Source organism: Dermochelys coriacea, chromosome 1 (assembly GCF_009764565.3).
Source record: "Dermochelys coriacea isolate rDerCor1 chromosome 1, rDerCor1.pri.v4, whole genome shotgun sequence".
NCBI classification, from domain to species: domain Eukaryota; kingdom Metazoa; phylum Chordata; order Testudines; family Dermochelyidae; genus Dermochelys; species Dermochelys coriacea.
Genome location: NC_050068.2, coordinates 218,682,610 through 218,694,955, shown reverse-complemented (window position 1 = coordinate 218,694,955; position 12,346 = coordinate 218,682,610). Strand labels below are relative to the sequence as shown.

The window sequence follows — 12,346 nt, the reverse complement described above, 5'->3', positions numbered from 1 at the left end:
TGCATTTTTACAAAGCCTCTTGTTAGAATAGAACAGCTGTTAAAAGTCAGTTCAGTCTTGCTAGGATTCCTTAGCCCAGGTGAAATTAACGGGGGTTCTCAGTCCCATTCTCAGTGAAAGGTGCAAATGTCATAAAAATCTTCATTCCTAATTGCTGCCTTGTTTGCTGTCTGCAATGGCAATTAGAGAGGCCAAGGACAGAATGGACTTAGATACTGAATTGCTCTCTCATCCCCTCCAGGCAGTACCTGCCAGGTCCAGATTTAAGGCACACTGGCGGGCAGGGCACTGTGCGTGGGGAAGCGCGCAGTGCTGCTGCTTTGTTCTGTGGGAAAGTAGATGATTTCAGTCTCCAGTCCTCCCCTCCAGCCCTTTCTATGAGTATTTCATTCACTTCATGAAACGAAAGAACCAAACAATTTGATTGGTTTCTAGGCTTTCTTATTGCCGAGGTGAAGAGATTATTATGCTCATTTATCATCCATTTAGGAAAAGTATCCTATCAGCCCTTTGGGCAATTCCTCAGATGCACCTAGTTCTGAATCAGAATGCTCTGTGCACTTTAAATTAACCCTTGAGTGGCAGCAGATGGTTTACCTCTGCAGACAGCTGCTTTGGACAGCGCTGGACTCCGATTGCCCACATGGAACTCCTGGTCTCTCATTTTCATTCCATCTCCCTCCTCCCTGTGTGGCCCCTGGACTCATAAACCATCCCCTGCGAGTTTTACCCTGCGAGTGCTCCATTCCAATGGCGTGTGAAGCCATAAGAACTCCCCCACCTCCCGTGCTATTAATACACATGCCTGTAGCAGGAGGTTCAGGGGGAGAGCCAAGTAACAGGTGCAAGAGATAACATTACACTGGAAAAGAGCAGGGCTGCCACTGCCCATGTGTTGGGAGGGTAATGTCTCATATTCATTGTCATGTGCTGGAATGTGCTCAGAGCATGGAGAAATGTCACAGAGCAGCTCTTCACAAGCTGTCGATCCAAGGCCAAGGGTCAGTTCATTGTGCCTCGGGCTCCAAAGGCCAAATTCATCAAAGGGGTGTGTGTGCTGGGAGTGCTCAAATTGTATGTTTGACATCTGAAAACTAAAAAACTAATGAATGAATATGGGCACAGATCTCTCTCACTGTAGCAAGCCGTTGCTGGTAATGGCCAAAATCCCCAGACTTGGGTGTTTTAAGTTAGGCATCGAATCCTTGCAAGCTCTTTGGGGCAGGAACTGTTGTTTTCTTCTGTGTTTGGACAGCACCTAGCATAATAGGGTCTATAGACGCTGGTCTATCACTGGGGCTTCTGGGTGCTACAGCAATAGAATTACATGAATAAATAAGAATTTAATAAATCAGTAGCTTGACTTTGAGAGGCACTGACCATAAGCAACTGCCATTTAAACTAACAGGAGCTCAGAACCTCTGAAAACCAATCTAAATATGGATTTAAGTGTCTAATTTTAGGCATGCAAAGTTTGAACATTCTGGCCAATATCTTGTTTTTATAGAATACTTTTCATCCAAAAGGACTTTACCAACTGTAGAATGTAGGTATTGCTTTACCCACCACTGAAAAGCTGCCTCCTCTGTGGAGGAATAAGGTAGCTTCTTTGCAGTGCATAGCAACTAAGACAAGAAATGAAGTTGCATTGTTCATGCAGTTGAAAATGCAGGGGTACATAGCAGAATTGGTTGAAAATTTTTCACTGAATCTGTTTTTCAGAAAAAAAAAAAGAAGTGGTTTTGACTCAGTGATTTTTTTTTGTAAGAGGTGTCTGGATTCTGCTGAACATTTTGACTTTTTGTCAAAAAAAGAACATCCAAAACCAAAAAGTTTTGTTTTCTGCCAAAACCTGAACAATTTTGGCCACCCCCCCCTTCCTAAAAAGTTATTTGGAACTGCCGCCACAGGCCCTCACAGAAGTTGTAGTTCTGCTCCCTCATGCCCCCTTTCTCTGCTATGGGCTGGGTTTCCCAGTCAAACTACATCTCCTATGATGTACTGTGGTTGCTCAACAAAAGAAAAGACACTAGGGCACCAGGGGAGATGTAGTCTTGCCAGAGAGCATGGCACATAGAGCAGAATGAGGGCATGAGGCACCTGAACTACAACTACCATGAGGCACTGTGGCAGAATTTCCAAATGAATGTTGTTGGCTGAAAATTCTGTTTTCAGTTTTTCACTACAGAGTCTACCCTCTTCCCTCACCATCAATTTCCCAACTAGCTCTAATGTTCAGCCATGGAAATGTAATAATCAAAGAGCGTGTCTACACCGTGGGGTAATGCGCTCTATAGAGGTGTAATTTCTAAAGCATACCAGCATGCTATGCTTTAATTAGTCTGTGTAGATCCCGCTGGTGCGCGCTAAAGGTTCTCTAAGGTGCTTTAATACAGCACTATTTCAAACAGTGCTATGTTAAAGTGTACCAGCAAGGTCTACAAGGACAAAATAATGCATAACATGTTAGTGCACTTTAGAAATTACACTCCCTTAGATGCATTACCCCACACCAAGCTGAAATTTTACAAGGTTAACACTGGCACTCTTGTGAAAATGTCATTCTTAAATGATCACAAGTGCTCAAGGCCTCTGTTTTACATCTGATCCACAAGACAGCTTCTTCAGCAGCCCCGTACCCCATAGTGTCATGCTGAGACACTGGTTCAAAACTGACATCCAGTAAATCATAAATACTGCTGTTTGCAGATCCTAGAGAGTACTGTATATACTCATTCATAAGCTGAATTTTTTTAGTAAAAAAAAGGAAGCACCAGAGAAGGGGGTCGGCTTATGAAGGGGTATAGAGAGGAAAAGGTGGGACACAGCCCCTCCCCACAAAAGAGGGGGCAAGGAGAGGCAGCACAGCCAGCAGAGCCAGAAGGGAAGAGGTGGGGCCAGAGTCTCTCCGCTTCTGGCCACGCCGCCCCCATCTGGCCTGCAGGAGCAGGCTGCGACCAGGCCAGAGACATCCTCCCCTGGCCTTCCCCAGATAAGGTGGGAAGGGATGGGATGGGGAGAGTGTGGGGGTCCCAGGCTAGGGGTAGGGTCATGTGGGGGGTGGTCACAGGGGTTACTGCCCTGACCCCCAATTTCTCCCCCTCCCAAAATTTCCCCACCAGTTGCTGCCCAGCCTGTCAGGATAAGCAGCTAGTGTACCGGGAGGGACTCAATAGACTCATAGACTCATAGATTTTAAGGTCAGAAGGGACCATTATGATCATCTAGTCTGACCTCCTGCACAAGGCAGGCCACGGAATCTCACCCACCCACTCCTGCAATAAACCTCTCACCTATGTCTGACACTTTGTTTACTTAGTTAAGTAAGTAAGTTACTTAGTAAGTTAGTTAGTTACTTACTTACTTACTTACTTAAACAAACCATCTCGGCCTGCCAGCAGCTTATCCTGATGGCCCGGGAGCCAAAGTTTGCTGACCCCTGAATTATAGAGTCGGCTTATGAATGGGTCATAAAAATTTTCTATTTTTACTTATCCATCTTGGGGGGGGTTGGCTTATAAACGAACCGGCTTATGATCGAGTATATACGGTAAGTATTCCTTGGAGGTTTCCAATCCAATTACTGACTCTGCCCAACCTTGCTTAGCTTATGATAAGCAGAGACAGGATCACAGCACAACGTTTATGCCTGAAGGCCGTTAATGATCCTGCTTTTAGGTGCACAGGAAGGCCACCACCACAACTCATCACCAGACATATAAAGCTCCCTGTGTGATTCAACAAAACACAGTGCCCCCATGGTATCAAAAAGGAACCAGGAAACCAAAATGCTGTATGGTATCACTGACTGTGCGTTCTCCGATGCGTTCCAAATTCCGCAACATGCCATATCATTCAAGACCAGGATTTGGAATGCCCCAGACACCAGGACATGTCAGTCCATGCCCTGCAATCAGGAGATACCTCACCCATGCCCAGCACAGAGACAACACGTAGTCACCTTAGGTGAAATTCCCCCCTGTGCAGATGACCTTCATGCCACTGAAATCCTTCAAAATAGGGCTTAATTCAGACTTCAGTGGCATCTACTCCTTGTTTACCCATCTGGGGTAAAAAAAAAGTCCGACACACAACAAAGGTGTTCACAAACAAGCCATTCACCCTCCTTGCTGAACTCCCTGCTGTCTCTGCTGAGCCTGCCAATCAAGTGGTCAGTTAGTGACAATTAACATGATGAGTTTGAGAGAAGGATGAGCATCCACTAAGAACGGGACTAAGACCATCAGCTCATTTCTCATAGTCTCGCTACGAAGAAATGATCCAGCATTGAGTTGCAAGTGGTAATGTTAAAGTGAAAGGCTCCATATCTCATTACAGATTCCCCCAGCCATCCAGCCCTGACACTGCCCCAAGCTGCTATTATTTGTAATCTTATAATACCTACAATAACATCCGTCTCCAAATTATTTCCTGTGTGCCCTGCAGCAAACACAAGATGCAATGGCACAATGCTACAGCTTTTGCAAAACCTGAGCTTGCCCATCAAAAATTCAATCCAGGCAACTGATAGGGTAGAATTTTGCCAGGCTGATTCAACCTTAAGTTTTCTGCCAATTTACCAGAACCTCTCGGTCAGTTTTCAAGAACACATTTGCTGTATAATCCACGTTCATTGGCGCATGTTTCCTATTTTGTGGTCGGCCTTGTGCCTAGTGTAAATCACTTGTACATAGATAATGCAAACCCACAGAAATAGCGAGATAGGGCAGGAAGGGGGAAATAGAGTGCACGCTGGGAAGTTATTGAATATTTAGATTCAGGGAACAGATAGCTTCAAGGTTGCAGAAGAGAAGGATTTCCCTTACACATCAATCATTAAACCACTGGTCTGAACTGCAACTAAACAAACTCCCAAGAGTTTAGTCAGTTATAACTTTGCAGAAGGCAACACCAAATATTTGCCTTGCTCCAGCCAGAATGTCATAATAAGGCTTTTTGCTCTTCAGGGGGAGTCCCAGATGTTAGCAGTGGGTGAATTAGCTGCACACTCAACACTGAGTATCTGGTACTTCCCACAAAATAGCAAAAGGAGCAGGAGCAGCTGGGCAGCCTGAGAGCTTCCTTCTCTTACCCAGAACTTGACAAGGAAGAAGGCATTGGGTGGCCCCTTTTCAAAGAGCTCCTTCAGGCCCCCTTTCTTCTCAGGGAACTTGTCATAGATCTGCCGGATGTCCACCGCCTCGAGGTAGGGGTCACTGTAGCTGGGGCTTGACTGGCCAATGTGAACAAACAGGTGCTTGTTATACTGCAGGGAGACAGGTGTGAGACATTAGGGTGACACAGAAAGGGCCTCGATTCAGATTTATCACCCAGTGCTCTTCACAGCAGAAAAGATGGGAACAGAATGTACTGGCTGGGACCATCTAACCATAGAGCTCAGGGGAGCTTTTGGACAGAGACAAACCAGAGAGCCCATTTGAGCCTTAGGACCCAAAAAAGCATTTACCTCACAACAGGCATGAACAGTACCTGGGCGGGAGGCCTCTTAGGAAAACACTGCAGGAAGTGCTGTCTGGCCCCTCGCCTGCTGAAATGACTCTACAGGGATTCTACCACTATCTCATGATCACCAGAGCGCAGTTTGCTATGGCCACATCCTCCCACCCTGACACATTCCCAGAATGCCCACTACACTCGGAGGGGAGACCAGAAGTCGATGGTGTAGAAGTGGCTACACTGGCTTCATGTCATTCTGTCTTTTGGGCCTTAGGACATTTTAATGGAGGAGAATCTGTTTTTACCAGATTCTAAATTGCCCAAGTTTGGCTTCTAAATTTGTCCCTGCCAATGCAGAGCAATTTAGTGGACTGGGCGCTTCAGTACATAGTTAAATAGCTAGACACATACTGAACAGCACACTCACGGTAAATTAAAGCTATCCAGTGGCAAAAAATACATGAGAAGTAGGAGTGAGGTTTATATCTTACTGTATCTTGGTCTTGTTGTTGTTCCAAGAATGCAGAGAATTCTAACATCCAAAGTTTGGAGCTGGCAACCCTTCGCCCCTGCCAAGGTGGAGCCGATGGGGAAGGTGAGAGGCCAGCAGGAGACTCAAACCCTAAATGCAAGGGGATTATAAAATGAGATGAAAAAGAGCCAAGTCAGCTACAACTGTCATTTTCAGCATCTAATGCAGGGGTGGACAAACTTTTTGGCCTGGGCCACATCAGGTTTATAAAATTGTATGGAGAGCTGGTTAGGGGAGGCTGTGTCTCCCCAAACAGCCAGGCGTGGCCTGGTCCCCGCCTCCTATCTGACCCGCCCCACTTCTAGCCCCCTGATGGCTCCCCCAGGACTCCTGCCCCATCCAATCCCCCTGTTCCCTGCCCCCTGACAGCCCCCACAGGACTCCTGCCCCATCCACCACCCCGGCCCCTTGACCATCCCCAGACCCCCCACCCCTGACTGCTCCCTGCCACCCCATCCAACCTCCCCTCTCATTCCTGACTTGTCCCCGGGACTCCTGCCCCATCCAACCACCCCTTTTCCCTGTCCCTTGATCGCACCCTGAACCCCTGCCCCTGACTCCCCATCCAACCTCCCGCCTCCTTCCTGACTGCCCCCCCCGGAACCCCTGCCCTATCCAACCCCCCTGTTCCCCGCCCTCTGACCACCCCACCCCCTATCCACACCCCCGCCCCCTAACCACCACCCCAATCCTCTATCCAACCCCCCTGCCCCTTTACCGCACTGCCTGGAGCACCGATGGCTGGCGACGCTACAGCTGCGCTGCCCAGAGCACTGGGTCAAGCCGCGGCTCTGCAGCTGCGCTGCCCGGCCGCCCAGAGCATCGCGCCAGTGGCACAGTGAGCTGAGGCTGCGGGGGGAGGGGGTACAGCAGGGGAGGAGCTGGGGGCTAGCCTCCCAGGCCAGGAGCTCAGGGACCGGGCAGGAGGGTCCCGCGGGCCGGATGTCACCTGCGGGCCGTAGTTTGCCCACCTCTGATCAAATGTTGCAGCCAAGTGAGAATCTTTTTTGGACTTCAACCCTCATATAAAACACTTGTCACAGACCCATCACTCTGTCCCTCCCCAACCAGTTTCTCAACTGTTCTTCCCTGAGGAAGTAATCCAGGATATGCTGCTAAGTAATGGATCAATCTAACTGCCACTGAAGTCAAAAGACTTCAGTGGGAGCTGGACTGGGCCTTAAATGAATAGCAAGACAATCTGCTTGGATATCTCAGAGGAGTCACTATGAATGAGGAAATGTTGAGATTGAGAAGGAAAAACCACCTTCTGCTCTACTAGAACAAGGCATCTGAGGAGAGTCACATTGGAAGTACAACCCCCTTACTGTGGTGAAAACGGAGCGATCTTGTGGCTGGAGCATGGTGCTGGGATCTCGTGACGTCTAATTCTGCCTCTGTCATTGACCTATTACATAATCTTGAGCAAGCCATTTAGCCTTGCTCTGCTTCAACTAGTGGGAACTTGGCATCTAAATCCCCCTACGCAGCTTTCAGAATCTCAGCCTATGTTTCTAATAACACTGCCTGTGTGCAGAGACAGCAGCCATTTTGGATTTGGAGTTGCTGCAGCCTGGTGTAAGAGGAGACACCCACACTGTGCTCTCTCAGAAACTTTACTGTTCTTCCATGTTTGTGACTTCCCTTAATTTTAAATGGAGTCATTCAGACTGAAAATAAATATTGCTCTTTGTGGTAACGAGAGAAATTAAAAACACAGGATCAGGTATGGTGAGGTTAGATTGAGTGAGTGGATGGGACATGCATTGGTTGGCTATATCAGATAAACCTGTGGCTGGATAGAACAAGTCTGGGACTAGATGTGGTTTGTTCTCATTCTTGTGGTTTCTCAGGTCCTTGTGGAATATTCAAATTTTCCATTTCCCCTTCAGTGGCAGGAAGCATGGAAGTCTCCTTTATAGTTATGACTAAAGAACTATGATTTTTTTATATGGCAACACGATGTGTATGTGCTGTGCAAGAAACTGTGTTTCCCTACCTACCTGGTAACGGGAGTGGAGATTGAACAGCATAGGTTTGTTGAGAAAAAGGTTTCACACTGTAGGAATATACATGAGAGTTAGTTAAAGAAAAATCAAAGCATTTTGTTCAGTTCTCTGGGTAAATTAGGTGAAGGACTTTCCGGGGGGGAGAGAAAGTAACTCCACGAGAGGCAAGGAGGGCCCAGAAAGGGGACCCTAACAGTCCCTATACAAAAAGGGCCTCTAAGAGCATAACTTCAGTGGAGCACCCAATGTATAAAAAGGGACCCAAACAGCACACTGCATTCTTACCTACACATCCAATAGCACAGACCCACTCAGCGGCATCCTTCAAGCTCACCTCAACGATTGGCTGTATGGAGATTGCAGAGCTTCTGATTTGATTCCCTACATGGCCTGCCCACCTAGACCCTAATGCCCATGTATTTATACAGCCTTTTGTCCAGAGATGGACTTAAGTGTGGGAAATCTCAGTAAACGGCAACTCAGCCTCTCTGTGTTGCGCTCTGCGAGTTCCTTTCCTGGTGATGGGCCATGTGGGGACAGCTTTTCAGAAGTGCTCAACACCCTCAATTGGGACTGGATTATCAACAGAGCTCCGCTCCCAGTTAGGCCAGATTTTCAGAAGTGTTCAGCACCTGGAAGCGCCCCCTGTTCTCAGTGGGAGATGGTGAGTGCTAAGCTCTGGAAAATCTGGCCCTTAGTCAAGATCCCTGAGGGATCCCTCCCCAGTTCACTTGCAAACTAGAGGCCTAATTCAGAGGCCACATATAAGGTGATATATGCTAAATAGCTTTAGGGTCCCTTGGACCTACTCATACCCACTTACTGATGTGCAAGGGCATCTAAACGGGTGTGACTTACATGCTGAGAAGCCAAGATGTGTGAGCTGAAGGAGGAGAAGTGGCCAACTTTCACGTACACTTTTCTTACAACTTCCTGTTACTGCCTTTTTTGCTACACTCTTTTCTTCTGGATTCTCACCGTAGGCCATGTCAGGCCCAATGTGAATCCCTCCAATTCCCATAGACACAGTGGGGAAAATTTCAAGATAAAGTATAAAAGGAGGGTATAAAGGGTGAGTTAAGGCCCCCACTCAGTTCCCTCTGAAGCCAGCTTTTCTGTCGTCTTTGATAGGCATTGTATCAGACCTTAAGTGAGCCTAAGTGAATCTAGGGGCAGTTTGAATCAGTGTAATGTTCATTTTGGAGGAGTCAGAAGAAGGGGCAAGATTCACCAGTTTAAGACTCCCTCTGAACTCACTTGGACTCATCTTTGAATTTAGCCCGAGGCCTTTTGCCTCAAATCCATGCCTGCTTCCATTGATAGCTTGGGGAGTGTCTGCCTGTCTGAGAAACAGCAGCATATGGTCTTATGGTTTCTTAACCTCGAGCTAATTGAAGGTATTTCCCAGCTCAGGGGAACTTCCACCACAGCACGGGAAGCACCCATGTGTATGCTTAGGTGTGGGAGTACTCACTCGTGAGAGGATCCAGCTTGGCCTGGCAAAGGTCCTTGCCAAAACTGCAAAACCAAAGTAACAGACACAGTCACCATCCTGAGGCTAAAGAAAACCAGACCTTACTCCTGTCAGAGGCTAGTGATGGCACATAACAAGACTGTGAGAAGGGCTAAGTGAGCCTCTATTCCCCTGCAGTGGCACTAATGGTGCACTTGGAAGGGTTAAGCCAGATGTGATAAGTAATTAAGGACAATTTTTCCAGAGGTAGACACTGGATAAGAGTGGCTCCATTTTTGGGGGTTCACGGACCCCAAAGTCCATAGCCACTTTTGAAAACTTGGCTGCATGCGATTAACTCAGCATGTTACACTGAAATGAGCTGGGAGGCACTGTAGGGCAGGCTAGCACCAGGAAACAGACCTTTCTTCAGAAATGGAGCAGGAAAAGCTTTCTTTGTGCCTCACAAAGGCATTCTGCATTGGTTATGTGCATCCAGAAAGCAGGCTGGGGGAAGCCTTGCAAAACCATGCCTGTTACAAGTTTTCTTGCTCCATGGCTCAAAAAACCTGGATCCATCAGCACCATCAGTTGAACTTCAAAACTTGGGATACTGACCCCATCCCAAACTCTGACTCTCCTGACCTGTCACAGGGTGAAGAGGGGAGGGAGAGACAGTGAGACAAAGAGACAGCCTGGGTGCCGACATGTGATGCAGTAACAATGGCCAAGTGAGGACAGGGAGGTGACAGTAACTGGAGGGGTGAGGGAGGAACACAGGTAGGCCTCGCATTTTGTTCAGCGTGCAGAGTCCAGATATCATGTCTCCTCTTTATTTATCAGGTTAATTCCTGATCTTTACATGGCTGCATTACAAAAAGAAAAAGAAAAAAGAGCAATCTGAATTTCTCAATGTGGAGGGATTTCCTGTTACTGAAAGCAGCAGCCGTGGCATTCAGGTGGCTGATCTAATGCTGGCTGCATTATGTATCTGACCCTCCATCACCCTCTTAGCACAGCCCTTGAACTCTACAGTTCCAGAGCCCTGGACAGAAGGAGCATCCCTCCCCTCAGGATCTCAGTGGGATTCATCCTGCAGGGTACAGAGAATCTTAACGTTCCATGGCTTGGTTCAAAGGGCTCTGTGGTCAATGGAAGTCTTTCCCATTGACATCAGTGGGCTTTGGATCAGGCCTCATCTCTTTAGGCTTCTATATGAGGTCACCTGTCACCATGGTATCCAAGCACTCGTGACTGCACGTGCCCAAGAGGGGGCTGGGGACGGACGGCAAGAATGGATTTGCTCAATACAAAAGAATCATGTGCCAAAAAAAGACAGCACAGACATCCTACAACATCACTGGTGATTAATATCACAAATGCTCCTCTCGTCTACATCGATTTTAGTGTGTCTCCAATGACTTCACTGGAGTTACTCCTGATTTACACCAGCTTGAGAGGTGAATCAGGCCCTAAATGTTGCAGTTACGTAGCAAATTTGCCCTTCATATTAATGAGGTACACTTTGAACTTGTCCCCTGTGGTCTGTTTCTGGGGTGTGTGTCTATCATAGTTCCTAACTCTTATCTCTAGCTGACTCTCCTGCCCCATTTCCATTGAGACAGTTCACTCACCCCAGACACAGCAGGGTAGGCTGGTCGCGGGAGGCCAGGCAATACCATTTTACTGTGGAAGGCGGTTGCAGAGATGATCTGGGCAGATGACATTGTAGCCATACTCTGCATGGCTTTATCTTTAGCTGCCTGATCCTAGGGGGGAAAGGAAGGGAAAAGAAGACATGGTGATTATAATAATCAATATATGGCCTGATGTCGAGCTGGGCACCCAGAACTCCCATGGACTTCGATCAGGGAAATGGGTGCTCAGCACCTCTGAAAAATCAGGCCAGTAAAGCCATTCAACAGGACCACAAGTGACTTTCTAATGCACAGAGCTCACCGTAGTTAAGACTGCAACCTAACTTCCATTATAAAATCCGGTGATCACTTGCTCAGAACTTTCCCAGCATTTATCCCTTTGGTCTGAAACTTTTCACACTCAGTCTCAGCTCTTAGGCTGTGAGGTTTTGTTAGTGAAAATGTGAGTCAGATCCTGCCAGCCATTTCTGAATTACTGGCAAGGAGCTGGAATGGGACAGATACTTTTCCATTAATAAAAATCTATACACTGACTCAGGGGTACCACAAAAACAGCTCCTCATCACAAAACAATCCCCTCTAACCCGGCACTTGGGCTGGTCTAAGTGAGGATCAGTTGCTTTGTTATGATCCATTTTTTCAGGGGGGAAATAACTTGTAAGCAACCAGAAAATCACCCCTAGGTATGTTCAGCAGGACAGCCCTGCCTTCCTTTTATGGGATGGCAACACTTGTGGTGGTGTGTAGAGTACAGACACTGTATGCCCAACTAGCATGGCTATAAGTAGCAGCATAGATGGTGAGGCACAGCAGAGGAGAGTGTCCCACATGGCTGAACCCTAGGGTATATACCCTGCACACCCAAATAGCGCCTCCCTGGTCTACACTGCCTCTCCCCTGCCAGAGCTTTTCACTGTGGCATGTAGCTACTGTGACAAAGTTCCTCCTCTGCCTTGGTGGGTCCTGTGCTTATTGGCGGATTTGCTCACCTCAGAGGTTCACGGCAGCCCTCAGTTTGGCCACTTTCGTGGCTCATATCTGCCGTTCACTCAGTTAGCCTCATCACTGGCCAGCATGGGGAAAAGGAAGAAGAACAATCCCCGCAGTCTCTGCTGATCCTCCTAGTGGATCGGGGAACTGGCCAGAGACCTTCCCCTCTGGTGGAACCCACAGTCCAGGTCAACTCCTCCAGTATCAAGTAGGGAGTTGGGGGAATGGAGGAGAACCCGGGCCCGCC

At 47.7% G+C, this 12,346-nt stretch overlaps 1 protein-coding gene across 1 annotated transcript in view; it reads right to left on the bottom strand.

Annotated features, from left to right (window-relative positions):
* The window catches only part of TEAD4 (TEA domain transcription factor 4), an 80,057-nt gene that overhangs the window by 13,979 nt on the left and 53,732 nt on the right, over window positions 1-12,346 (bottom strand). Inside the window, exons 6-10 of the mRNA XM_038394842.2 lie at window positions 11,086-11,220; window positions 9,473-9,516; window positions 7,993-8,048; window positions 5,949-6,079; window positions 5,093-5,266 (exon numbers count right to left, since the gene is read on the bottom strand). Of these exons, the coding sequence (XP_038250770.1) occupies window positions 5,093-5,266; window positions 5,949-6,079; window positions 7,993-8,048; window positions 9,473-9,516; window positions 11,086-11,220 (540 nt within the window). The remainder of the gene's footprint in view (window positions 1-5,092; window positions 5,267-5,948; window positions 6,080-7,992; window positions 8,049-9,472; window positions 9,517-11,085; window positions 11,221-12,346) is intronic.